Below are 25,334 nucleotides of genomic sequence, written 5' to 3' on the forward strand. Positions count from 1 at the left end.
CTTTGTTGTTAAATATCTCTGTATCTTTTGTGGAGGCCAGAAGGGAGATAACAAATGTTCTGGTTTGGGGTTATTCTTTAGAGAGCAAAAGCCTGCAGAGGGAGGAAGGAGCAAAGAAGGTGAGCGTAACTTATATCTAAGCCCATGTCCCCAAGTTTCTCCTAGTGATGCCCTCAAGCCTCACTCCCACTTTTCTCCCTTCCCCTCTAAATATATTTTCTCTCAATCTCTCTCTACATACACACACACCTTGAAGAGAATTTGCCTTGTATATTAATTCCAATAACTCAGGAAGAGCTGTCGATCATTTTCTAGGAGTTGATGGCTCATTTGTTGTTTGAATTTAATATAACGTCATGAAAGTGATTTTAAAATCCCATTTGAAAAGGAATAACTGATACCATCTTCTATGGGTATGGCACTTCGGAATTTCAAGTGTTTACACGAGCTATATTCTATTTTATCTGCTAACGACTTGTGAGGGTGGTCCCTGAAAACAAACTACAATTCCTTCAGGAATCAGCGTGCTTGATATGAATCTAATAAAAGGAAAAACAATTCGTTCTCCAAAGGAGGATTTTAAATTTCCCTTTATGCTTGTCCCTCCCCCCACATCTAACTTACTTTACTATATACAGTGGAACCTCGGTTCTCTAACTTAATTCATTCCGGACGGCTGTTCAAGAAGTGATTTGTTCAAAAACCGAGTAATTTTTCCCCCCATTAGAAATATTATAGATCGAATGAATTCGTTCCAGATGCCCAAATCATTGCCTGTTTTAACCTTTCTTATATATAGTACATGTCTAATGTACTATTTTACCTATAAACAAGCACTTCTTTTCTTAAAGTTATCAAACCACCTACTCGCCTTAAATGAATCTTTCAGGACTCATTCCAGCAGTATCTTTTAGGAGGTCAACATACAGCATCTTCACTTTTTCACATATCAATGAAATGCAGTCACCAGCTAATTGCTTTTCCTTTATCCAATCAACAAGTTTTTCTACCTCTTTAATTGCCTGTGATCACTGTTTCTTTCACACCCTAAGCCAGTGATGGCGAACCTTTTGAGCTTGGCGTGCTAGCATTTTGAAAAACCCTAACTTAACTCTGATGCCATGTCACATATAGAAATTTTTTGATATTTTCAACCATAGTAAAACAAAGACTTATATTTTTGATATTTTATATATTTAAATGCCATTTACCAAAGAAAAATCAACCAAAAAAATGAGTTCACGTGTCACCTCTGACACGCGTGTCATAGGTTCGCCATCACTGCCCTAAGCACTCCTGATGGCCTCTTTATTTTTTTTAATACACATTTTTAATTGTTGATAGGGCCTCTTTATCTTTTGAAATTGTGCTAATCATCCACTTTGCCAGCAACAAAGGCAAAACAACAATAACAACAACAACAAAAAACCCACAAAAATATTCACTGCACAATTTCCGAGATTTAGAGGTAAATTGACTGGCATTCCCTCCTTTATTTGTGGCCTAAGAGATGCTTTTTGTTAAGCTGAAAGGGCTGTCAGGTCCAGAACTAAACTTTTGTTCAAAGACTGAGACATTTTTTTCCATGAACAACCTCGTCAAAAACCGAAATGTTCAAGATGGGAGATGTTCGAGAACCGAGGTTTAACTGTACCTGTTGAAAAAGATTTGTCACTCTACGTTGTTTCATGGAAGGGCTACTGTTTCTAAAATCTATCATTTGCTGGTTTTATGTTGAATGTTCTATATTTACTTAGACTATCGTCTAATTGTACCCAAAAGGATACATATGAATTTATTATTTTAAAAAGTATCATTAAAAGTGTTTTTAAACTTATCATCAATAGTAGATTAAAACCATTATTGCAAAGAAAAAAAAAGTGTCTTTAAACTATATTTCTTTGGTGATGCGAGAACAAATACTTACAAAATCAGCAGGGAGGTGAAGCTTGTAAAGCTGTAAAATGGATTGAAGTAAACTGGACACCTGACTAGAGACCAGGACATCCTGGCCTAGTTTCGTGCTGTCCATCACTTTCCTCTGACTGGTGGCCACCTGCACACTCCACTTGTCCGTGTCTGCGATAATACAGACGGCTTCAGCTATGGGCTCATCAAGCACTGGATGCTGGAAGAGAAGCACAGCGGGTCAGGTTTTTGCAACACTCCAAATGACCTCGGAATGTTCAGGGTTTCTGTCCAGGATTAGACTCAGTTCAGAAGCTGATGGTAAGAGCTACAGAAATTTAGAGATTTACAGGGACTAAAATAAGAGTGTCATCATTAAATCATCATTTAAAAATTAATTTTATAAAAGCTGCATTTAATCGTTTCTTTCTTATACCCAGGAGGTACACTATAAATGTTATTAAATGTTCATACATAAGGAAAAGATACGTGCCCTCCCTACATTCAGGATATTAAAATTCATTTCTTTTTGAAAGGCTGCACTCTCCTCTTGAGATGGAAAATAAGATATTAGAATAAGGTGTAGGATTCTATTGCCATATCTCCAATAAGAAGGTGTGGCAGAGTAAATTAATATTCCCTTATAGTTTTAATCACTAAGCAATGCTTACTTAGTAAGTGCATAAATCAACTCCAAAAACCAACTGAAAGCAGACTGGGGTGTGAATTTATTTATCTGGAGAGCCCAAAAGGAAAAAATATGGCTTCTGAAGAACATACTTAAAATACAAAATCCTCAATAACCGAGATTTAGGGATAGAGCGGGTTAACTTAGTAAACTGTGCCACAGGGCAAATGGTAAACACTGAATTAGTCAAGGAAGAGGGCCTTACCAAAAAATCAATTTCTCAAAATTGATGAAAGTATAAAACTGCTTCAACACCAACACCTTTTATATTCATATTTAGTATCCCACATGTGTGCAAATCATTATAACAGGACTGTCCTCCTAGGCCCAAATTAAGAGAGAGAGTATACGGGACAGACACAGACACACCTTCTGGGCAATGGACATGAGCACATGCTTCTAACATTTACCAAAGGAAAACTGGTACTGCCTCCTTCTGTCACTCAATCCCTTCTACTACCCGGTGGGCATCTGTTGCTTTTGGCTACTTTAGCATATCTTCCTCCCAGTAAGTGCAACCTTATTTCCTTTCGGAGAATGACTTTCTTAGATAAGACCTGGAGGCCCCACCCTTCCTCCAGCAGGGTGTGCTAGCATGACCCAAGCTAGGCCAATTAGATGCTCCTTCCCCATGATTTCCCTGTGGTCAGGAGGACAAGAATGGTTGGCACCACCACTTTCCTAGTCCTTGGTTCCTGGACTTTCACAGTTGCCTTGTTTTCTGTCTATTCTAAGATTAGTTCTTTGGCCTTCTTATCAATTCTATGAATCTTTAATATCCTCCCAATACAGTTCCTTTTGCCTACGTTAATGACAGTTGGTTTCTGCTACTCACAACAAAGAACCCAAACAGATACACAGCCCTGCCTCAGATCATGATTACCTGAGAGTTTTAAGATCTAACACTAGTAGTGAAAAGACTACAAACAGGAACCCAAGGTGTATGCCGTCACACTGCAATTTTAGCAGGTGATTTGGCTCCCTCGTTGTGGGCTTTTTCATTGGAAGGGAAGTCTATCCAGCTTTGTGTTCTTTCTCACAGACGGGAGAAGTGACTGGTGGGTTGAATGGAAACTTTGTGGGGCCAACACCCTTTCCTATACTATGTTCATGAGGGAAACTTTCAGGGATTAGAATATTTTCTTATTGAAATAGTAACAAATCAGGCAAAGTTTAATGGTCCAACATTTATTTACTAGTAAGTGTATGTTCAAATAATCTCAAACATGAGAAATGAAGAATTTGACAAAGCAGATTCCTGAATTAATGAATCCCAGTTTCCTAAAAATGGTTCTCATTTTCTAGACTTGTTAATCAAACAGTGGAAAAGTTTTCTCACACATGACCCTGTATTCCCACTCTTACCTAAGGGTTTTGTGGCCCCTCACCCCTACTCTTCTGACACATACATATACACATTCTCCAAAACAGAAAGCCTCAGTGACTTCCCTTTACAAATTCCTGGAACTTCTTGCTCAATCAATGTGTCATTAATTCACAGCAAGATGACAATGACTTGTCATTGATGTACCTGGTCTCTATGAACAAAGAAAATGGAAATAAAGAAATTAAACATGGACACAGATAATAGGGTGGTGAAGGCCTGGGGCAGGGGGCAGGGGCAGCCTAGAAGAGGTTAATGGGGGAAAACAGGGTACATATGTAATACTTTCAACAATAAAGATTTAAAAAAAGAAATGAAAAACATTTGTATTTTGAGCTCAATCCTCTTTAATGCTTTGCATTTATCAGAAATTCACTGTGTGCTGGGTATAGCACAGAACAGATCTATAATATGAACCTTTCCTTCAAGGGACTTATATTCTGAGAGTATATATAATCATTACTGACCATATGCCCACACACACACACACACACACACACACACACACACACACACACACATATATATATATTATGAGTTTAGCTTTTTTATGGATTAATTATCTGCAGTAGATATTTGGGTCCAGTTCCTAATTCAAATCATTTCCCTAAGTGATTACCCACCACAGTAGTAGGGAAGGAAAGTTGAGTGTCAATCCAAGGAAAGTACATAGACTGTAACTTACATGGTACCACCACCACCAACAACACAAAGAGCTTTGTTTTAAGCCATAAACTGCCAGAATAGGAGCAATGAGGCTCCCTGGGAGGTGATGGATGGGAGATTCTCCAAGCATGAGTTACTTCAGATGGTTGTGGATTCACACATGATAACGAAAGGGGACGGAGAACTGGCTCAATTATTTTAAAAGGAGGAACTAAATGGGCTAGAGAATGTAAAAAACAATCAAATGTGAAAAATGAGCATGAGTCGTTTTTAAATCACTGGAGCAAAGAGGCAGCATCTGAGGTGGAAAACTGGGGAACGAAGAAAGATGAATGGGTCCATGGCCTGGGATAAACTGACAGAAATTTGGGAGCCCATTCCTTAAAACCAGGAGCTGAATCTTTGTTCCCTGTAATCTTAGCCCCTGGCATAAAATCTGGTATTTGAAAAATGTTACTAAAGTAATATGAAACAAGTTAAGCACAAGCAAATGGCAGAATTGATGAGCATGCTCCATTCCCTAACACAAGGTACTGCTGATTTTATGTATGCAGGCTCAAGGGACAGAAAAGAACCAGCTAAATGTTTTTAGAAAATTACTTAAAAAAATATTCAAAGAATTGCACCTTCCTAGGCCACTAAATAACTAACACACAATCCCCTGAATATTTCCACAGGGCAACCCAATTGCCTCCATCTAACTATATCATCCAGTAGCTACCCACTTATTTACTGAAAAAAGAACAATTTTTAAAGGCAGATGGAAATGGGAGGGAAATATAGTCGAGGAAAAAATAAATGAATGCTGGAGAAAGAGAAAAATATCATCAGCAACAACTTTAGTTACATTTAAGGGGCACCAGGGCGACCAGTTGCCCATAGGTAATATGGTCTAAACTTCTACTGGTGCACAGAGTTAAAGCTTAAGTTCCAGTGATTCTGGAAGTTTCTGAGATATATCTTTCCAAAGGAAACACAGCCTCATTAAAGAGCTTATTAGTTAATCTCTGAGATTTTAGAAGAGTGATTTTCAACCTTTTTAATCTTATGATGCACATAAACTAATTACTAAAATTCTGCAGCACACCAAAAATATATTTTTTTGTCGAGCTGATAAAAAAATAGATATAATTTTGATTTATTCACACTGGATGTTGTGTTAGCTGATATCATTTTTTAATTTGACAATCTAAGGGAAAAGAGGTTGTGCCCTTGACTAGTAAGATATTGCATGTTTTAAAAATTCTTGCGGCACACTGGTTGGAAATCACAGTTTTAGAATTTAAAGAACTCTAAGACCCAGAAGACCCTGGTTGGATTTATCACAGAAACGCACACCCGCACACACCCTATGCCCCAGTGTTGACTAAAGTTCCTGTTAGGGAAGGCTCTACTTTTAAGGCTTATAGAGAACCACAAATAAAGGAAATACTGAATTACATGTAGTATATTTATAATACTTTTTCTTATTAGCCTTATCTTAATTTTAGAAGCAATTAATAATGAAACCTGTTAGGGATTTTTTTTATCCTCACCTGAGGATATGTTTATTGATTATTTTAGAGAGATAGGCAGGAAGGGAGAGGGAGAGGGAAAGGGAGGTAGAGGGAAGGAGGGAGGGAGGGAGAAACATTGATATGAGAGAGAAACATTGATATGAGAGAGAAACATCAATCAGTTGCCTCCCATACGTGCCTCGACTGCAACCTGCAACAAAGGTATGTGCCCTGACCAAGAATCAAACCCACAACCTTTTGGTATATAGGATGACACTCCAACCAACTGAACCACCTGGCCAGGGCTAGGACAATTTTTTAAGTTCACAATTTTATCACATTCACGTGCACATCAGGGTACAAACACACACATTTCTCAGCCATAACATACATGGAGCAGTACTTTAAAGAAATGCTATAAAACGTAAGATGAAATGATTCCAACTTCTGTGAAATGCCTGACTCAACCATCTGCTATTCTTAGGGTTTTGAGCTTAGGCGAGGGGACTAGAAAAAAAGAAATAGCAGGTGAGACTTGGCTGCATCCCAACACTGACACATGAACCAAAGGAGTCTGGCTTCCTATGGCTCTTCTGTAAAAGGAGACACAATATAAATATCAGCTTGGCAAGCAAGATTACTTAGTAAGAATCCTCTTCCTAATATTAAACACCACCCCCCCCTCCCCACCAAAGTTCTCTTCCCAAACATTTCTGTCTCAGATTAAACAGAACCTCTGACATTTGAGTTTTGAATGAAAATCTGAAGAAAATATTAACATTAAAAACAGTCATTTCCACTTAAAATGCTTGTTTGGTTGAAAGCTTAACCAACCTTATAGACACATATATTAATTTCCCCTTTTTCTCTCAAGCCTGAAGAGAATCAATTTTAAAGTTCGTTTCTTGCCCACAGAGTTTGTTAAATTCTCTTATCAGAATGAGTCTGCAGAATGTTTCTACTTCCTCCACAATCTGAGACTTCAAAGTGTCCACAGCCCACTAACCCAGGTAGCACCCCAGAGCTACCAACCCTCAACAGTCCCTAATGCTTCTTGCCACCTCTTCCAGACAAACCACTGCCAGCGTTTTCCATGCCTCCCCCAGAAACGTAATCAGGCAACTCAGAAACTTCTGATGGAGACTGAAGGACGAATGAACACTGGAGATCAATAAAGAGCTGCAGGTGGCCCAGCAACATGGCTCAGTGGTTGAGCGGTGACCTATGAACCAAGAGGTCACGGTTCGATTCCTGGTCAGGGCACATGCCAGGGTTGCGGGCTCGATCCCCAGTGTGGAGTGTGCAGGAGGCAGCTGATCAATGATTCCCTCTCATCATTGATGGTTCTCTCTCTCCCTCTCTGAAATCAATAAAAATATATCAAAAATAAAAGAACTGCAGGTGGTCGTTAGGGTGGACGGCCAGTCTCCACCAGAGGAACCAAGTAGCGACAATATGCCCTTATTTCTGCCTTGCTCTACTTGATGAGAGTTAGAAACAATCATTTATTTAGCTCTACCTAGTCAATATCTAATTTATCCAAACTACATTCCTGTTCAGATTTCTCAAGATAAATGAACAAATGAAATGCTGTTATAGATCTTAAAAGGTTTCTCAAGTACTTTTTGCTTATTATATCTTGTGGAATTAACAGAACAAGTCTGGCTAATTCGCAAGCACTAAGGCTTTATGGGTCTGTGTCCTGGGAGTGTTGGTGCCTACGACACTCCGACGCCCAGGTTTTGGATCAGATCTGAGGGCACAAAACACACTGTTCTGGCTGCCGTGCACATGCCTCCCACCTGCCTCAAACTTCCAGGAACACGCCAGGTCTACAGGTAATGCCTGGGTGATCAGAAGAGTTGTGGTTCTGACATTTCAACAAAAGGCAGTAAGATAACAGCAAAGGCTCTGACGCCAGATCAGCCTGGGCTTGCCTGCTGTCACTTACTAGCTGTGGGATGTTAGCAACTCAATCTGGGCCTCGGTTTCTACATCTGTATAATGTGATAGTACGTGATTCACAGTTTCCATGAGGTTTAATTTACAGAGGCCTTCTGTGAGATACATATGTATGAAACAGGTAGCTACGTGCCTAATGCTTATTAGGTATGTTTGATGAGCTTTCTTATACCACTCCCTCTCTATATTAATTGTGCCCACTGAACCTTCAAACTTCTTAAAATACCACATTGTCATTTCCCTCACCAACTCAAAAACTTACTCCAGTACATATCACCCAAACACTTAAGTTCAAGTGTCTCTTTATCCATACCTAAAGCTCTCCAGTCTGGGCCCCCTTCACCTTTACATATTTACCTCCCAGGGCTCGAGAAGAAAATACTTTCTCCGGGCAGGGAGGACCCCTGCCTCTCACCTCAGGCTGTGCCCAGAATGTCTTTCCTGCTACTTTTGAAATGTCTAATCCTTCCAGGACCCAGTTTGGGTCCCATCTCCACCCATCCCCCACCCCCACATCCTCTGCTCTTCCTTTAACTTCTGAAACATCTACATTTTGGTGTTTAATCCCACTGTCTTAACTTGTTCTTGGTCTCACATCTGTTTGTCTACTCGGTAATTTCATAAGTAACCCAAGGAGAGAAATCCCATTTTATTTTTGTTCTTTAGCCTCTGAAATAAGCCTAACAAATTACTAGGCATGTGCTAAATATCTAATATAAGCTGGCTCCATTGAACAATTCTCAACTCAGATTTCTTTACTTTTGGATTCAATACAGTTCTATTAAGTCATCACACAATTATTAATATATTTATTTTCCGCGTACCACATTTAAATGACTAACATTTCACATAATTACCTATTTTTAACTTAAAGATGAGAAAACACCATTCCCACATACATGCTCCCTATAACTACTTATTACTTCATCATGCCTTCTCCCTGTGGGATGGCCAGGAACACAGTCCTGCTCCACAGATAGGAACACCAAGGACAAAACACATATGCGCTTATGAAGTATCTTGGTGTGTCAGAAATAGAATCTAGGAACTCATTCAAGTGTTTCCAACTTTTAGCTGGAAGAGCCTGCCAAGGCCCCGACTTTGAAATCCTAAAACCTTATTATGGTGTAAATCCCTCAGAAGATAAGATTGAAAGTCTCTACAATGACTTTGCTAAGAAACGTCCCCATCTTTACACAGCTGGCACTGCCCAATAACATACTCTAAACTGACCCTTTGTTAATCCTCAAAGATGTCCAGCCCGTGTGTCTTACAGACAACAGGAGTGCAGACAGACTTCCGTTCACAAAACCAGCTCTGAAATCTGCCCACTAGTCACAGTGCATGCACATTTACCTGCTAGGGTCGAGCCACTGGACAGCCTCTTGCAAACACAAAGCCAGCAGGTGATTTAGGTCTCAGATCGTTGGACGTACCTCCCTACCCCTTTTCTTTTTCTCTGGAATATTCTGGATAATAACACAAGATTCTTGGCCATCATTTGAGTGTCAATTTCTTAATCATTCTATATGAAGTAATATACTGGCAAGTTTAACACCTTATTCTAGTCTCTATGTCTCCTACTTGCTTTTCCATGTTTTTTGGGTGTTTTTTGTTGTTGTTTTTTTGTTTCAGAGCTACAATTAAAGAGTTGGTTTGATATGTGGCCTTCATTTCACAAATTCTAATTCTCTCTAGCTGCATTTAATCTACTCTGCTCTCTAACCTTTGAGTTTTAGTTTTGATTACCACATTTTTCAATTTTAGAAGCTCTTTTTAGTTCTTTTACAAATCTATGATAGTTTACTACATCATATGACCTTTTAAAAACTGTTCCAGTGCAGAGGCAGGCTAGAAGAGGTCCATGGGGGAGAAAGGGGAACATATGTAATATTATCAGCAATGAAGATTTTAAAAAATTAAAATTAAAGCTGTTCCAATTCCTCCTTTCAATCTGTAACCATTTTAAACATAATTACTTAAACGTTATTTCGGATTGTTCTAGGCGTGTTAATTCTCCTGGCTGTATATCCTGGTGTCCACAGACATGGTTTGTAATTTCTGAACATGAGCTGATCTTGGTGGGAGTTCTTCGTTTTGTTTTATGTGCTATATGTGTCTCTTGGAAACAGGTTCAGTGTCAGTCACTAACGGCTTAAGAGTTGCAATAAGGTGGAGAAGTGGAAAAGAAGCCATGTGTCTTATAGCCTGTGGCTGGTAAGTGTGAGTGTGCTTCCTTCTACCAGTCCCAGGGGTTTGATGTTTATTTCTTGGGCAGGGATTCCCCAGTCACTTGGGTAAAATAAATCTGAAGCCCAAACCCGCTCATAGCACAGGCCTGGAGTTTGATTTGCCATGGGTGACTTTATTTTTCCCCACCCCTTTCCAATGTGTGCCTTTGCTGCTTCACTGTTTATGGTTGGAGTTCTCTAGTCCCCTCTTTAAAGCTCCAGGTTTTAGGTAAAAGGCTCAATTCCAGGTGTGTGATGACATCTCCCATCCTGAGTGGATCTTATAAACTCCAGACCTGATTCCTAGGAGCTGTATCCAGTATGAGACGCCAGAAGGCAGCTGTTGCATCAGCCCAAACTTACTGTCCTGGCTTTGATTCCTATGTGTTTCTAGCACAGAAAAGATTCTCCCCCTTTTTTTTCCCTCATGCATATAGGTTTTATAACAAGGGGCTGGGTGGGGATGGTAGTATTTTATCCATTATTTTTATAGTTTTAGAGGGAGGCATACCATCTGTATCCCGATGTGTTCCTGGAATCCTCCCACCTCGTATACTGACTGTGGCTGTAAACATAGCCCACAGTACATAAAAGGACTCAGTATTTTCTAATAGAAAAATAAACCTTCTCGTCCCCCAAAGCCATCTCCAGCCTCCCTGCCCCGCTGCTGGCCAAGCAAGTTGGCCAGGCCACCTAAAACACCGCCATCAGAGATTTCTATTCATCAAACAGGCTGCTAACATAAGAAAATACTGAAGATATTTATTCATCTTACGATAATTCTGTAAACATTTGTTTATAACAAGTTTCTCTTAGAAGCAGGCTCAACGTCAGTCATTAAAGGCTTAAGAGTTGTAATAAAGTGGAGGAGAAGAGAAAACCGATCATTCTGGACGATGGGACATTATTGCTGAGGGATCCTGGTAGGTACATCAACATGAGGCCTCTGGGACGCCAAAGACATCATGATGCCAGGACCCGGGGGCAGAGGGAAGAGTCAAGTGAGGCGCTGGGGTGGGGTGGGGTGGGGGGTGCACAAAGGAAACATCTGACCTGCGTCTGTGACTGTGGTCATCAGGCTCGCTGGACTGACCCCCGAAGTCAGCCTGTGGCTTTGCCAATGCAGTGTGCAACTTTGGGGACGGCTGCCCTGTCAGGCAGTCACTTGCTGAGGAAAGGAAAGGTGCTCCAAGTGGAAAAAGATCATCAGGATAAAATTATGGGAGGATGTGCACGACTCCAAAATAAAACGTGAGAAGGTTGGTAGCTTTTTTGAAGAGAACAGCATCGATGTCCAAATATTTTGTACACGGTGCAAAAATTTGGGAAAACATCAAAATTAGCCATGATCTAATATTTACAAAATGCAAGAGAAATGAAGCCAAGAGACTCTTTATAAGTGTTTCACTATCTTTTAGGTAAAGAAAATGGACGCAAAAAGCCACAGGCATCATGTCTAAACACATTATTCTATTCCTTTATTTTTTAAAGAAAGACTGCTATTTCTCTTTACTTCAGAAGAAAGAGACACTAATTGGCATAACTTTATCCATAGTAATAAACACACGTTCTATGGGAAATAGCCACATCACTTTCCAGGCACCAGGCGAGGTGCTGAGGCAGGAACGAAAGTAAGTCCCCACCTCCCCTGCCCGCTCCCAGTTTCCAGGTGCCTGCAACCATAGTGGGACAGAAAACAAAGGCACAGAGCAATGTGCTAAGGAGCCTGGAGTGGGGAGAGTAGTTGAGTTCTACCTAGGGGTGCCTAGGATGGTTTCAAAGAAGAGGCAACATGTGAACTGGGTCTCCAATAATGAACAGAAATTTGTTCAACAGGGCCTTATGCAAAGGAAGGAAAGGTGCACAAGTGGGAGGTGGATGGGCCACTACAGGATGGCAAACAGCGTGACTGGAGCAAAGAGAAGATGGAGGTGTGTAGTGTAGGCGCGCGCGCGCGTGTGTGTGTGTGTGTGTGTGTGTGTGTGTGTGTGTGTATTTGAAGGACATAAAGAGACCAATCCAGCCAAGGAGTTTACATTTTACTCTTTAAAAAAGGGGGAAACTATCAGAGCAGAAGAGTAAGTGATCATTAGAAAGAGCCCTCTTGTGGCACCATGGCACCATGCAGTATGATTGGAAGGGGGAACACTGGCACTAGGACCACTAGTTGGGAAGGTTAAGGGAAACTTAAATAAGACAGCAGTCACAATGAGAGAATCACAAACATGTCAGATTGGAGTTGGCCATATTCAGAGATCAATATCTTTTTCAAATACTTTTTAAATCCACAATAAGAAATACATTTTAACATTATAACCCAGTGTGCATGCTTACACACGTGTGACCATGTGTGTCCCTGAATACATGTGTATAAATACGCATACATGTGCATACACACACACAGATTTCACTAAATAGTAAGACAGTGCTATAGGCCTAAGGCATTATCAAGCTCACTATCCAACACAGGGAAACGAAAGCAATAAGAGATGTTCTAAAATAGCAGGTGTGTCCTACATAGATGTTGCCTTTGCATTGCTATTGATTTTAAGGCTACTGTTGACTTGGGGCACTTAGTGTTCTCTGTGTAACTTAAGTAATGACTTATAACTTGATGTGACTTGCTGTTCTTTTGTAGTCTTCCTGGCTGATTCCACTGCGTGGCTTAATTAGGTATTCATGAGCATATATCATAGCCAAGCTTACAGCAAAGCTGCTTATCTGTGCTACTGATTTCCGCATGATATTTCTGGAGTCAATCTGTTGCTACTCTTAAAATCAAATGAAAGAGGCTGCTATAGCCAACTGTTACTTTGCTTTACAGTGTGTTCTATAAAATGCCTGAAGCCTGGAACATAGTTTTTTTTTTTTTTTTTAAGCATTAAAATGTGATGCTATTTTTGATCTAGACAACCCTACTCTGCAGCGAGCCACCTGGCATGTTCCTTGTCATGTCACAGGCAAAGGGAGCGTGGACACTTCTAGCACTGAACGAGCATGTGCTTGGGTTCTGTCCGTCTTCTCCAACAGGAGTTTCCTGGGAAACTCATTTACAAGAGACTTTCACATATATCATCTTAATAGCTAACATTTATTGGCATTTAGTAATGTGCCAGGCACTGTGCTAAACACCTGATAGGCATTCTCTTACAGTCTTCAAAACAGACCTATAAATACTGTTCACTTTATGGAAGATAAAACTGATGCTTAGAAAATCAAATAAGCTTGCTCAAGGCCACAAAGCCATGAAAGGTTGAGCCATGATTCAAACTCAGGTTTCTCTGTCTACTGAAGCCAAACTCCTAACCACTGGGTTATATTTCATCTGTTCCTCTAAATACATTTTTCTGAGGCTTAGCAATGCCAACTGATTTACTCTACTCCCAGCGAATGAGTGGTAATCCTGAGACTGGAACCTAAGCCATCAGCGGTAGGTCAGTGCTCCTCCACACTCTCCTCTGCCCCATAACTTAATGCCCCTGACACTGCCCTGCCAGCAGTATTCTCAGGCAGACAAACATACAGGGAAAAAAAGCAAGAGAGGAAAAGCTACCTGAGGTACACGTACAGAGTACAGCTGGCTCTCCCCCTTCTCTCCTCTCGCCCACTTTATCATTTAAAGTCAGAAGGAAAACAAGAGGAAAGAATGCACATTTAGATGTAGCACAGAAAAAGGAAACTAAATATTACTTTAGCCTAATTTAAGGCAGCTGTACAATCTATATGTTAGGAGGCAGAGAAACAGTTCAAATGACAGAAAAAAGGTAGTATATGGATTAAACAAGAACATGTGTTTAAATATTTAAAGACCACATTTTAACACGTGAAAGCCAGTAATAAAAATGGGAAATACATAAAATAAAGTTAATATGCCTTTCTTTCATAAGAGACTACAGTAAGGAAAAATACAAAGAGAAATGCTTAGTACTGGAACCCCAAGAATACAATTCTTCAATGAGGGAAGAAACTCCACAAATCAATCCATCCTGGTTATAAAAATGCACAGTCACGTAAGATAGATTTTATAATCCAATCATGCCTAGATCTAGAAAATAGATCAATGGCATTTAAACAGTTATTAAAAAATCCTCTAAAAACATTATGAATAGCAGTGCCCAATGAAGTCTCACATGAACACTAAAAATGAATAACATCCAAAAATAGATTTTGAAAGCAAGCTGTGATAAAGCAATTTATCCTAATCTTCTCTTCCCCAAAAAGCGATTATTTCTGTTCTAACTCTGGTCATGTACTTGTTCTTGAATCTGCTTCTTTCTCTGGCAATCTACTCAAGAATTTAAATAATTACTAGGCTTTATGGAGCAGTAAATTCAATATGTTTTTAAAAACCCTCTTAATTTACTTTTCAACAAATATTTGTAAATGGCATTTGATAGTAAGGCTTTTTTTTTTTTTTTAATTTAAACACTGTCACAGACCAGAGTCCCAATCTGAGAGGCAGATTAAATGGAACACTACTTCAAAAGTAAAATTCATGATGATGAGTGTGCCAAGTGAAATTAGAAATCCACTAATGCTAATTGGATACATTCTAAATGCATTAAACTTCTGAAGATGTTTTCATGAACCCTTTGAAATTGCCCATTAACACCCATGACTGGCTGCACTTTGGATGTACCCACAATTTGACATAATATAGGTTATTATGCTTAATAACTTTCGGTATCTCAGGGTGATTGCGTAAAGAAACGAGAGAAGCTAGTGTGAAAGTACTACTTCTGAAAGGAAGGGGAACTGATATCTGAAAAATCTTTAAGAGTACAAATAGAGGAAGCGTTGTTTTATTTTTTCAAATATATAAATTATAGAGCTAGATGGTCACCATGAAAACCTAATACACAAAAACCAGAACTTGTCAGCCTATAAAGAATACTAAAAACGTCATGAATGGTTTTGCAGGTAATTTCAAGGAGCGTTATCAATCAATAGATTATATTTCCACAGTGGTTGGTGAGTGAGTCAGGGGCCTCTGGGCACCACCTCCCAGCTAGCAAGATCAAGGGCACTGAAGACAATCCCATTAGTTCACACTAGATCTCTTGGCACTTCTGTCAGAACTGGAACCTGGGGCTTCATGGAAGAAAGGTCCACCGAGCAACACCAATGTTCTCACAAATCAAACGGCCAGCAGAGCAGAAAGAAAAACCCCACAGGTTTTGCATATATGGATATAAACATAAGGTGCTGACAGAAAAGGAAAGGAGGTGATTCCCCGCCTTAACGCCACAGACAGCTGCAAATGGATGTGAGACTCTGAAGTCACTGAGAATACACGGTTTAGGACAACTCAGAAAGACAGCATCATGTAAGGAGAGCGTTGTTCTTATCCTGTGGTCCCTGATGGATGCACCTGTGAAATGATGCACAAGTATGCAGTGTTCATTACAAGTACGGAAGCAAAACTTGAGATTCCGTATACAGCTTTGTTCCAGGAACACCTGGAGAGGGGTGACATCTGACCACAAAGCAGGGCAGGGTTAGGAATGTTGGGGTCTAATGCGTCCCTGGGCTGGCCTTCCAGCTTCAGGTCGCCCTTCCTCGTCTCTTCTCCCATCCCATCCAGGGGGGTTAGGAGGACATCTGCTTCACTAGTGAGCTTTTCTTCCCATTTCATACAAATCTTCAGCCGGCTTAGCCTGAGCCTGATGCATGTTTAGTCTTCACAGAGGAGGTACTTAAGGCCAAAGATAACATGCAGTGCCTCTGTTTCACCTCCCAGAAAAATACTTGTTGGGCGAGGAGGTAGACAACAAGCCAAATTCTATTTTCCTTAATGTAATGAGGACTGTCCCTATTGCACAAAATACAATATGTTTCCAATGCAAAACATCTATTTTTGCACATCTGCCCAATAGCAGCTCAATGAAAAACAGGCCCATCAGACTGACACAGCTGCCTTCACTGCTCAGTCCCTGTCATGCTGCATACAGCAGAGAAGCACTTCACGGCAGCCACAGGGCAATTTTCCAGGGAGACGTGTTCATCTTTACACAGTCATCTCATGCGGCCATCAGAGTAAACTCAATGACAAACCAGTTAAAATAAATTACTTTGAACTTGTATGGATCGGGTAAAAAGCAAACCATATGTGACATCTTTCGTCCTCCCCGGGATGGCTTAGAATTGTCACCATCAGTGTTATTTATTCTATTTGCTTGGCCTATAGCCCCCACACACCCCCAGCTGCACTCTTTGCCCTTCTCTGTCCTGTGTGGGCCCCAGTAGGCAGACCTCTGTGGACCGCAGGCCTATGTCTGCATCGGCTGGGCCCAGCCACTGGGAAGCACGAGAAGAGCTCAGAAGTTGGAGAGGAGAGATGTCAGGCATTAGCCCCTACCCTCCTCAGTGCCTCTGCGGCCAGGGAGTCCCTCCTCCAGTCCCAGCTCTGCTCTCACTGTGCGCTCCCTTACTCTTCCAGGCCCAGTCCTCCCAGCCCAGCTGCTTCTAATCCCTGGTGCTTCCCCAACCCTGCCCACATCTCTATAAATAATCCTTCAAGGCACACTCTTCAATATGAAACAGTCTAAACACCTGTGGCTGGGCTGGGCTGGGCAGGACCCTGGTGGACACACTGTCGGCAGCCAGGGCGCCAAGCTGCAAGCACTTACATGGACCGTGTGGACCAGGTCAGCCATCAGGCACTGTCTCAGCCTCTCGTCGCTGCTGGTCCCATGGAGCACCAGATCAGGCATGTACGTGGGGCAGTAACCCGCCAGAAGGGAGCGGCCAAAGTTCCTGACATTCGGGTTGCTGATGCTCTGAGACCTAAAACAATATTGGTCTGTTAGAATACACCATTAAAGATGGACTCCCTTCTGTGTTACAACTGAAACAAAAACCCAAGCCACGCAGGCCAGATTCAGGGTGGGCTATTTCGCCAGACCGCCAGTAAGCAGATCACTGGTGCCAGAAAAGGGAAGGGGCTGGAAAAGTGAAGAGAGTTTTTTTGTTTGTTTGTTTTTTCCAATGGTAGTATATTTCTAATGGAAGAAAACAGTATATTGATGGCCGGTTACGAGTTTGTTCCTGTATCTCACAAGGCACATCCACCAGGCATCTGTGTCAAGGGAGTGAAGAAAGAGAAAGTCTATGGGGGAAGCCTGCCAGCTGTCTGGCTTTAGAAACTCGACACATCTGCACAGGGTGGTGCCCACAACAGGGCAGCAGAACAGAAGAAGTCTCTAATTACTGCTTTCAGTCATCACAGACCAAATCATCGGCCTGTTGGAGTGTTAGGAAGAGGTGTTGTTTCCCAGCCGCTTCACACTGCTCCGACCGGCAGGTTAGAAGCAGCCGGTGAGTGCAATCCACCTCCTCCGAAGCAAGGCATCTGCTGCCCACCGTGCAGCCCCATCCAGATGATGGGACAGTACACGCCCTGCCCCACCACCCACTACATCACATCCCCTGGTTCCCCAACATGCCCCAAACCTGGCAAAGGTACCACCCGCCTCCTCGCTCAGAGAGCTCGATGATGCACTCAGCCTGTGGGCATCCCGGGAGAAAGGGCAGGCTGGAAACTGTATCAGTTTGATAAAACTTCTAACACTTGGGGAAAAACAACTGATATGTGTGACAGCCAACAGCAGCTAACGTGGTCATGGCTGTGTTTGGACCCAGTTCCCTTGCGTCCCAGCCGCCCAGCGTTACCTGGGCAGAGGCAGCTCCACTTCCAAGGACCCTTCAGCCTGGTCGCTGCTGTGACCTAGATCCAGTGTGGCTGAAGCACACGCTTCGTCATCACTGTCTCCAAGAGCGCTATCCGAGCTTTCGTTTCTGGGAATGTCTCCTTCAGTCCTGAAATCAGCCGTCCCGTCGGCATCCCCACAGGGGACATCTGTAGCAACGGAGGTGCCAGAGTCCTGCTGTGCACACTTGCCAGACACAGGCTCTATCAAAGGTCCCTCCCCAGCCTTCGAATGCAACCCTCTTGTGTTCTCCAGTGTCCTCTGCCCAGTTCCTGCCGCACTGGCATCAGGGGCAGATGAGTCGGCAGGGGGGTTGAGCTGCCCGGCAGCATCTGCTGCAGCCTCAGTGCTGAAACCTCTGTCCTCAGCGTAAGTCCTGTCAAAGTCACCCTCATCCCCCTCAGATGGCGGATTCTGAGGACAGCAGACACTCTGCCGGAAGCCAGGCAGGAAGGAGCACCTAGAAACCTGCTGGCCCTGAGCTGCGTCAGCGGCCACCCTGGGCTCCACCAAGGGACAACCTGCTAACTCTGGATGTTGCCTACAGGCCGTGAGCCGCTCCTCCATTTTCTGAGCACGGCTTTCCAAGTCAGACTCTGGAGATACGGAGCTCCCAATCTGGAAAGTGACCTTTTCTAGGGGAGGCTTCTCCCGGGGAGGTCTGTCCGGGCAAGGCCAGGCCGCTGACCGGTGCGGTAGTTTCTTAGTCATCTCCCTTTTGAACTCCTCACTGGCCTTCAATCCTGCCCCCAAACCTTTCCAGCTGGAGAACCTGGAACAGCCATCTCCTGGGGCCTCTTTTTCACTTTCTTCCTCCCCACAAAATACATCCTGTGGTTTCCAAGAGCTGCCCAGGGCTGGGTCCTGGTAGTCCAGGCTGCAGGCCACAGAACTCTTGTTTCCTTCTGTGTCAGGTTGGGTACAAAGGTCTCTGATGTCCTTGTCCTCTGGAGTCCCAGCCAGGCCCTCGGGTCCGGGGCTCCTTCCCTCAGCAGTCAGTGTTGCTGGCAGGATGGGGGGCAGGAGAGCAGGCTCACTTCTCACCGTGACCACCACGTACTCAGACTCCTCTACCTCTCCCTTCTCCAAGGCTGTTGTGATGTTGCTCCCATTTAACAGCTGGTCCCCTTCTCCGTGATTCCCATTCCAGGTCAGATGGTTCTCTTGCAGCTCAGAACAGCGGAGAAAGTAGGTCAGGACGTAAAGTATGCGCTGGACCAAATCCTTCTGCTTCCCCACCACCACGGTGCGCGTCAGCCTAACTGGAGAGCCGATGGCTCCGTAGAGATCACCTGCAGAGCAAAGTGGACAAAATACAAGTCATCAGGGGTGAGCGTGCCCTGGATATGTCGGCTTTTACAAGAGAAAAACAGATGACTTACAGTCCCAAATAAGAATTGCTTCTTCACACAAATGATTGAGGAAAACAAGCAATGCCTAGTAATGCCGTGTTTTAGTTTTGTGTCTATAGTGGAGAGTCTGTCTGAAAAGGCGGGGCATGGCTGCAGCACGCTGCTCTTGTTGTCAAGGGTCAGCACTGCTATATACAGCCATTATAGGTCTGCCTACCCATCTCACTGGCTGGCCAACTCTACCTCCCAAGGAAGGATAAAGTCAGAGCCCTGAATATGTGACCAAGTCAAATACTGTATCTTGGAAACTAGAATGATGAGACTTTTTAAGAAGAACCCCTGGACAATAGGCCTGGAATGAAATCCAAATTCAAGGATCTCTGAACTGAAGTGCAGTGAATCAATTCAAAATACTTAATGAATGGCCTGTTCAGACTTCTCTCAATATACACACACGCACCAAGTAGAATCAATTTAATTAACAAGAAGAAAATCACTTAGTCACAAATAATATGATTCTGAATATGAATGAAGCTGAATATTTCTATTACTTCACATGAAAATTCTGCTGGAAAAAATATGTCCCGTAAGTTATAACCTAACAAGTTGATTAAAAACTGGCTAATGAACCATGAACATTTGGCTTAAAGGTAGAAGAAGGGAAAATGTGTCAATAAGCCCAGCAATATAAACTTTTCATCAAAAATACTGGTTAAGCCCTGGCTAGGTGACTCAATTGGTTGGAGCTTCATCCCTTACACCAAAAGGTTGCAGGTTTGATTCCCAGTCAGGGCACATACCTAGATTGCAGTTACAATCCCAGTCAGAGCATATATAGGAGGCAACCGATCGATTCCTGCCCCCCCCCCCCACTCTCTTCCTTCCTCTCTAAAATCAATAAAAACATATCCTTGGATGAGGATTAAAAAATAAAAGTATTGGTCAAGTGCCTATTAAAATTATTGCATTTGATAAGTTACATAATTGATACTTTGATAATAATGATGAAAATTACAACAAAAAGCCAACATTTACAGACTGTACAGACATAGTGCCAAGTGTCTGACATGGATTTATCTCATTTATACCTCTACAGACCCAACCCTGAGTTAGAAACCATTACGGGAATAATCAAAATGTTCTAATAAATCAAAACTTAAAAATGTTCTAAACAAAGGAGAGGAGAGACAAGATAATAGTTATAAATAAGAACTCGGAAAGTTAGAACCCATGTGAGGAGTGCATCTAGAGAAAGGAGGGAAGGCACTGATAAGGGCACACAATAGATAAACTAATGAAATTGATAGGTTAAGACTGGGGCAAGCACTTGCCCTGGGAACCCTTGGGAAGTACCTCCTATAGAGACTGTTCCCATGTGTGAGGCTACTGCGCCTAAGAACTTAAGGGGCAGGGCAGGAATGATATTATACAGTCCTCTCTATAAAAAGGCTAGATGAAAGGCTAATAGAGCTTTATCTTTGAGGCTTTTGCAACTGACTGAGAATTCAAAACAATAACTCAAACTGCAGTCTGGTGCTAGGACAAATACTGAGCTTCTTCTCACTTTCCAGTGATTACACTGCCCATTGCTGCAGGGCATCGCAGCTGTGACAGGCACTCATGGGACACTTTTGTTAAATCAGTCTCAGTGTTAATAGAGAAGATAAGCTTCCCACATCTGAAATCTGGTATAAAAAAAATATCACAGAATGGTATTATTTTTCAATGCATTTAACATTTTAATAACTAAGTCGTAAGTTTAAAAAGATAAAACTAAAGATGGCGATTAAAAACAATTTATAATAATTTAAACTCTATTAAGTAATGAGAATAATGTTGTGTAGATTCTGCCATTACTTTAGGGCCAAACTTCATAAAAATAATGCATCATTTAAAAAATACCTGTAACGTTAAAGACTTCCTGGATCTTGAACTCTAAGGCAATTTTTTGAGTCCAGACTGACAAAGCTACTAATTTTAGAGTAGATTCCTTTGTTCTTCTGAGTATAATTTTTCAAAATGAAGCCGAGTTGCATAACCATGCGAATAGACTTAACATCACTGAACTGTACACTTAGAAATGGTTAAGATGATAAATGTTATGTTCTGAGCTTCTTTGTTAAGGACAATTTAAAATACCAAGTTAAAATTAAGAAAAAAGAGAGAAAATGGGAGAAACACACAAAAAAAGGGGGGGGGGTAAAGAGACTATAGGTGAAACAGAGAGAGCAGAGACAGAGAGTGAACAAAGCAGGGAGGGGTGCAGACAGACTGAGAGGAGAGATCAGGGAAATAAGACAAATAGGGGGACTCAGGGAATGGACACTAGAGAGGGGAGACAGTGAGGAGAGGAACAGGGAGGGGACCTATGGAAGGAAGAGAAGAATAGACAGAGGGTAAGGAGAAGAAAGGAAAGAGAAAAGAGATGGGGAGTGGAGAGGAACAAAATGGTAGAGAATTGGAGAAAAGCTCAGAGGTGAGGAAAAGAAGAGAGCGTAAAGCATACATAGGAAAAGAAAACACCGAGGGAGAGGGAAAGAAGATACCCAGGGAAACAGAAAAGATAGAAACGGAAGTAGAAAGAGAAGGGCTAGAATAAGAGAGGGAGAGAGAATGAGGTGAGAAGCTGATAGAATTCAGCAGCATTATAAAGGGGAGGGAAAACTGAGAGGGTGGGAGAGGTGGGGGGACATGGAGATGGAGAAACAAAGGCAGACAAGGAAAAACTGAGAAGATTAAAAGGGAAACAAGGAGAGAAACTAATTATCTTAAAGGGCCCCTTATTCATTGATTACATTATAATAAATGTGTATATGCTATGAAGACCCTTTAAGTACAGTTGCTCTAATGCTAAGCATTGTAATTTATTGCCTCTTTATTATCATTTAGCTCAAACTATTTTGTAATTTCTCTTGTAAGTATTGTTTGGCTTTCCACAAATCCTTGAGGTCATTGGATCAAAAAAAGACCCACATGAAATTCCTTCAATCAGTGATGAAAGACAGTGGCTTTCCAACTTAGCATACCCGTCCCAAGAAAGAAACGCATTTAGACTGCAGCCTCACACTCCCTTGAAACAACCAGTTTATAAAACACATGTGTCACTGATATTTTCTATTCTATTGTACTTTTAAATGCTCTTTTGACCTACTGAGCAGCTTGCACACCCACTACTGCGTGCTTAGCCACACCTTGGAAAATCCGTGTGCCAAGAGCACGTGTGAGGCATAAGTGGGGAAGGTTAAGCCCCTGAGCAGCAAACCCAGGAGAATGTGAAGGGGTTGTTGCTTCCAGTGTCTCTCCTTGTTTCCCAGGGAATGCAAGAAACCAGGCAGAAGGGGGCACAGCAGTGGTACTGTTATTGTTGTAATTAACTCATTAATATTAATAATAGAAAGAGAGCAAAGTGACGGCTAGTCATTATAAGCATGGTCATCTGGGCAGCTTCACCAGGAAGCTACTGCTTCATGGAACCAACGATCCATTCCCTGCAGATCACTGGGGGAAGGGTTCCAACAAAGGGGGAGGCCGGCACACGCACAGTGAAGTTGGGGTGACATGGGAAAGGTACTTGCATGTCAGTCTAGCCAGAGGAACAGTGGATTGGCTAGAGCGTGGACCCCATCAAAAGCATACAAAATCTTGAAAAGTTAAAATCCCCAAAGAGTTCCCTCTCTCTTGTTCTTGCTCACCTGCTCTCTCTCCATAGCCATGTGGCCTTAAGCAGCCACATGGTCCATGGTCATGCAGACCCCACACACAATGGACTGCAGCTGAGAACACAAAATAAGCTAGCCAGATGCTGGACTAGACTGGACTTTTATATGGAGCAGAAATTCTGGGTAGTGACATTAATTGTGGCCCTGCTAAAGAAAAGATTAGACTTCTTCCACGGTTAGACAGATGAAGATGGGAACTTAGAGGGGAACCCCCTTAATCTTACATCATCAATAAAGCTTTCCACGACACCCCATCCTCCCATGGGGGCCTCAAGAAATTCCTTTCCTCATGGCAAACTCCACTACCACTGGTATCAGATGGCGACCCAGATAGGACCCACACTGGGAAGAATATTGGCTTATGGAAAACATCCCTCCACTTCCACTAATAACAGTACCTGTCCTGCTAAACTTTCAGATATGCCTTTAAAATAATTCAAGATAGAATCTTCTCTATTACTTAGAACCTGGATTAAAATTATATCTGCATCAGTGTTTATTCCAGGCAATTTATATTTTCCTGTTTTCTGTGATTTGGTAAACAGTCAACGAAAACATAATATTAATTGGAAATAAGCATCTTTCCCTGTCAAATTATTGAAGCCTCTTGATTTTTATAATAATAGAAACCTAACCATTATTTACACTTGACTTTATAAAGCTAAGGTGTGACTCTGCACCAAGACCTTATCCCTTCCTCACACCATTTTGTCCACAGCCTGACACTGGTGCACTGTTTGAAGGAAGGGAGCATGGGAGATTCAATTATACATGATCTCCTTGGAAAAGGATGGTGAGCCCATAGGAAGGGACTTTGCCTTGTTAAGTTGAATAAAGGGAATTAATGGCTCTCAATTAATAAAATTTTAAATGAGAAGCATGTCTAATTATAAATACATTTATCTAGTAGTAGATGCATACTACTTAATTAGCATTGTTTTTAAATGGGTGACCTGGCAGCATGTAATCATGTTTCCTTAACATCCAGCCCTCTTCCCTTCATAGTGACTAGTTGATGATACTACCTTTCTTCAGGACTATTGTTCTGTAATGAGAACAATAAATAATGCTCTGCCTTCCCCAGGAAGAATCAGATGACCCAGAGTGAGTTAGGCACACTCCGAATACTTTTGTGAACTCAGTACTGATCGCTTGTATTAAATACATTTTAACATCCTTAGATTCTTTATTAATTAATAAATTCTTTATTAATTCATTTAATATGCATCTATTATCCCCCTAACGGTGAGACAGGTATTCTCTTTCTTACACATCTCATGATCCAGGGCACAAGGGCAAGACATCTTTATTATCTATAAAGTGAGGGCAATAGTAATAGATTTGTACTGAGAATCTAAGTAATAATATGGGTAAAAAGCACTTAAAAAACAGTGCTTGGCTCACAGTGACAACTCTCATTATTGTTATTATAACATGTTGTTTTCTAAGACCTCCAATATTATTTTCATCAGTCGCACCAGTAACGAATGTGCTTTATATATAACTAATTGAATTCCCACAGCAATCAGCAACTATTTTTGCCCTTTTTTATAGATGAAGAGACTGAGTCAGAGAGGTTAAGTCACTTGCCCATGGACACTGGGTTTGATCTGAGCAGTTCTGGCTCAGCACTCATGCTCTTAGCCTTTACTAGCACACTTTACAGTTTCTCTCTTACATCCTTTCTGCACACCCCCATCAAAGGACTACTCAGGACATCCTGAAATCATCTGAATACAAATCTGCCTCCTCGGTTAGACAGCTAGTTTCTGGAGGCTAAGCAGTGCATGTTATTCAACTCCATATCCCTGGCATCTAGCACAGGGTCTGGGACAGAGTGAGTGTGCAAATTTTACTTCGTCACTCTAAACATTTGATAAATGAGCAGTTCTATAGTATAGCTCTCCTCCATATGAACCCAAAATATGCAAAATTGGTCTCATAAATACCAAACTCTGTACCCAATTCTGCCAAAGCATTAAGATTCTTATACCATGCTTCAGTACTAAGCTTTGAGGAAATAATGGCACCAACTAATTGCAAGGAAGCAGTGTAGGAAAAGATAAGGTTTCTGACTTATGCTAAAATTTAAAAGATGGTAAAACTGTATGTACTACTTTCTTTTTTGTCTTATTTTTCTCCTATCCAGTTCATCTTCTAGAGCAGTGGTTCTCTGCCAGGGGGTGTCTTTTCCCCATACCCCAGGGGACACTCAGCAA

The 25,334-nt window shown here is 41.8% G+C and overlaps 1 protein-coding gene across 8 annotated transcripts in view; it reads right to left on the bottom strand.

The window, feature by feature from the left end:
- Positions 1-25,334, bottom strand: part of FNIP2 (folliculin interacting protein 2) — a 131,041-nt gene that overhangs the window by 7,945 nt on the left and 97,762 nt on the right. For 6 of the 8 annotated variants that reach the window (XM_036315295.1, XM_036315298.1, XM_036315293.1 and 3 more), the window contains 3 exons: positions 18,007-19,336; positions 16,965-17,121; positions 1,928-2,128 (listed from right to left, as the gene is read on the bottom strand). In XM_036315295.1, coding sequence (XP_036171188.1) covers positions 1,928-2,128; positions 16,965-17,121; positions 18,007-19,336 — 1,688 coding nt within the window. Of the gene's footprint in view, positions 1-1,927; positions 2,129-3,961; positions 4,135-11,798; positions 15,707-16,964; positions 17,122-18,006; positions 19,337-25,334 lie in introns of those variants that run through there. The other 2 variants (XM_036315299.1, XM_036315300.1) reach the window with 2 other exon arrangements.

This window comes from Myotis myotis, unplaced genomic scaffold, assembly GCF_014108235.1.
Source record: "Myotis myotis isolate mMyoMyo1 unplaced genomic scaffold, mMyoMyo1.p scaffold_m19_p_6, whole genome shotgun sequence".
Classification (NCBI taxonomy): Eukaryota; Metazoa; Chordata; class Mammalia; order Chiroptera; family Vespertilionidae; genus Myotis; species Myotis myotis.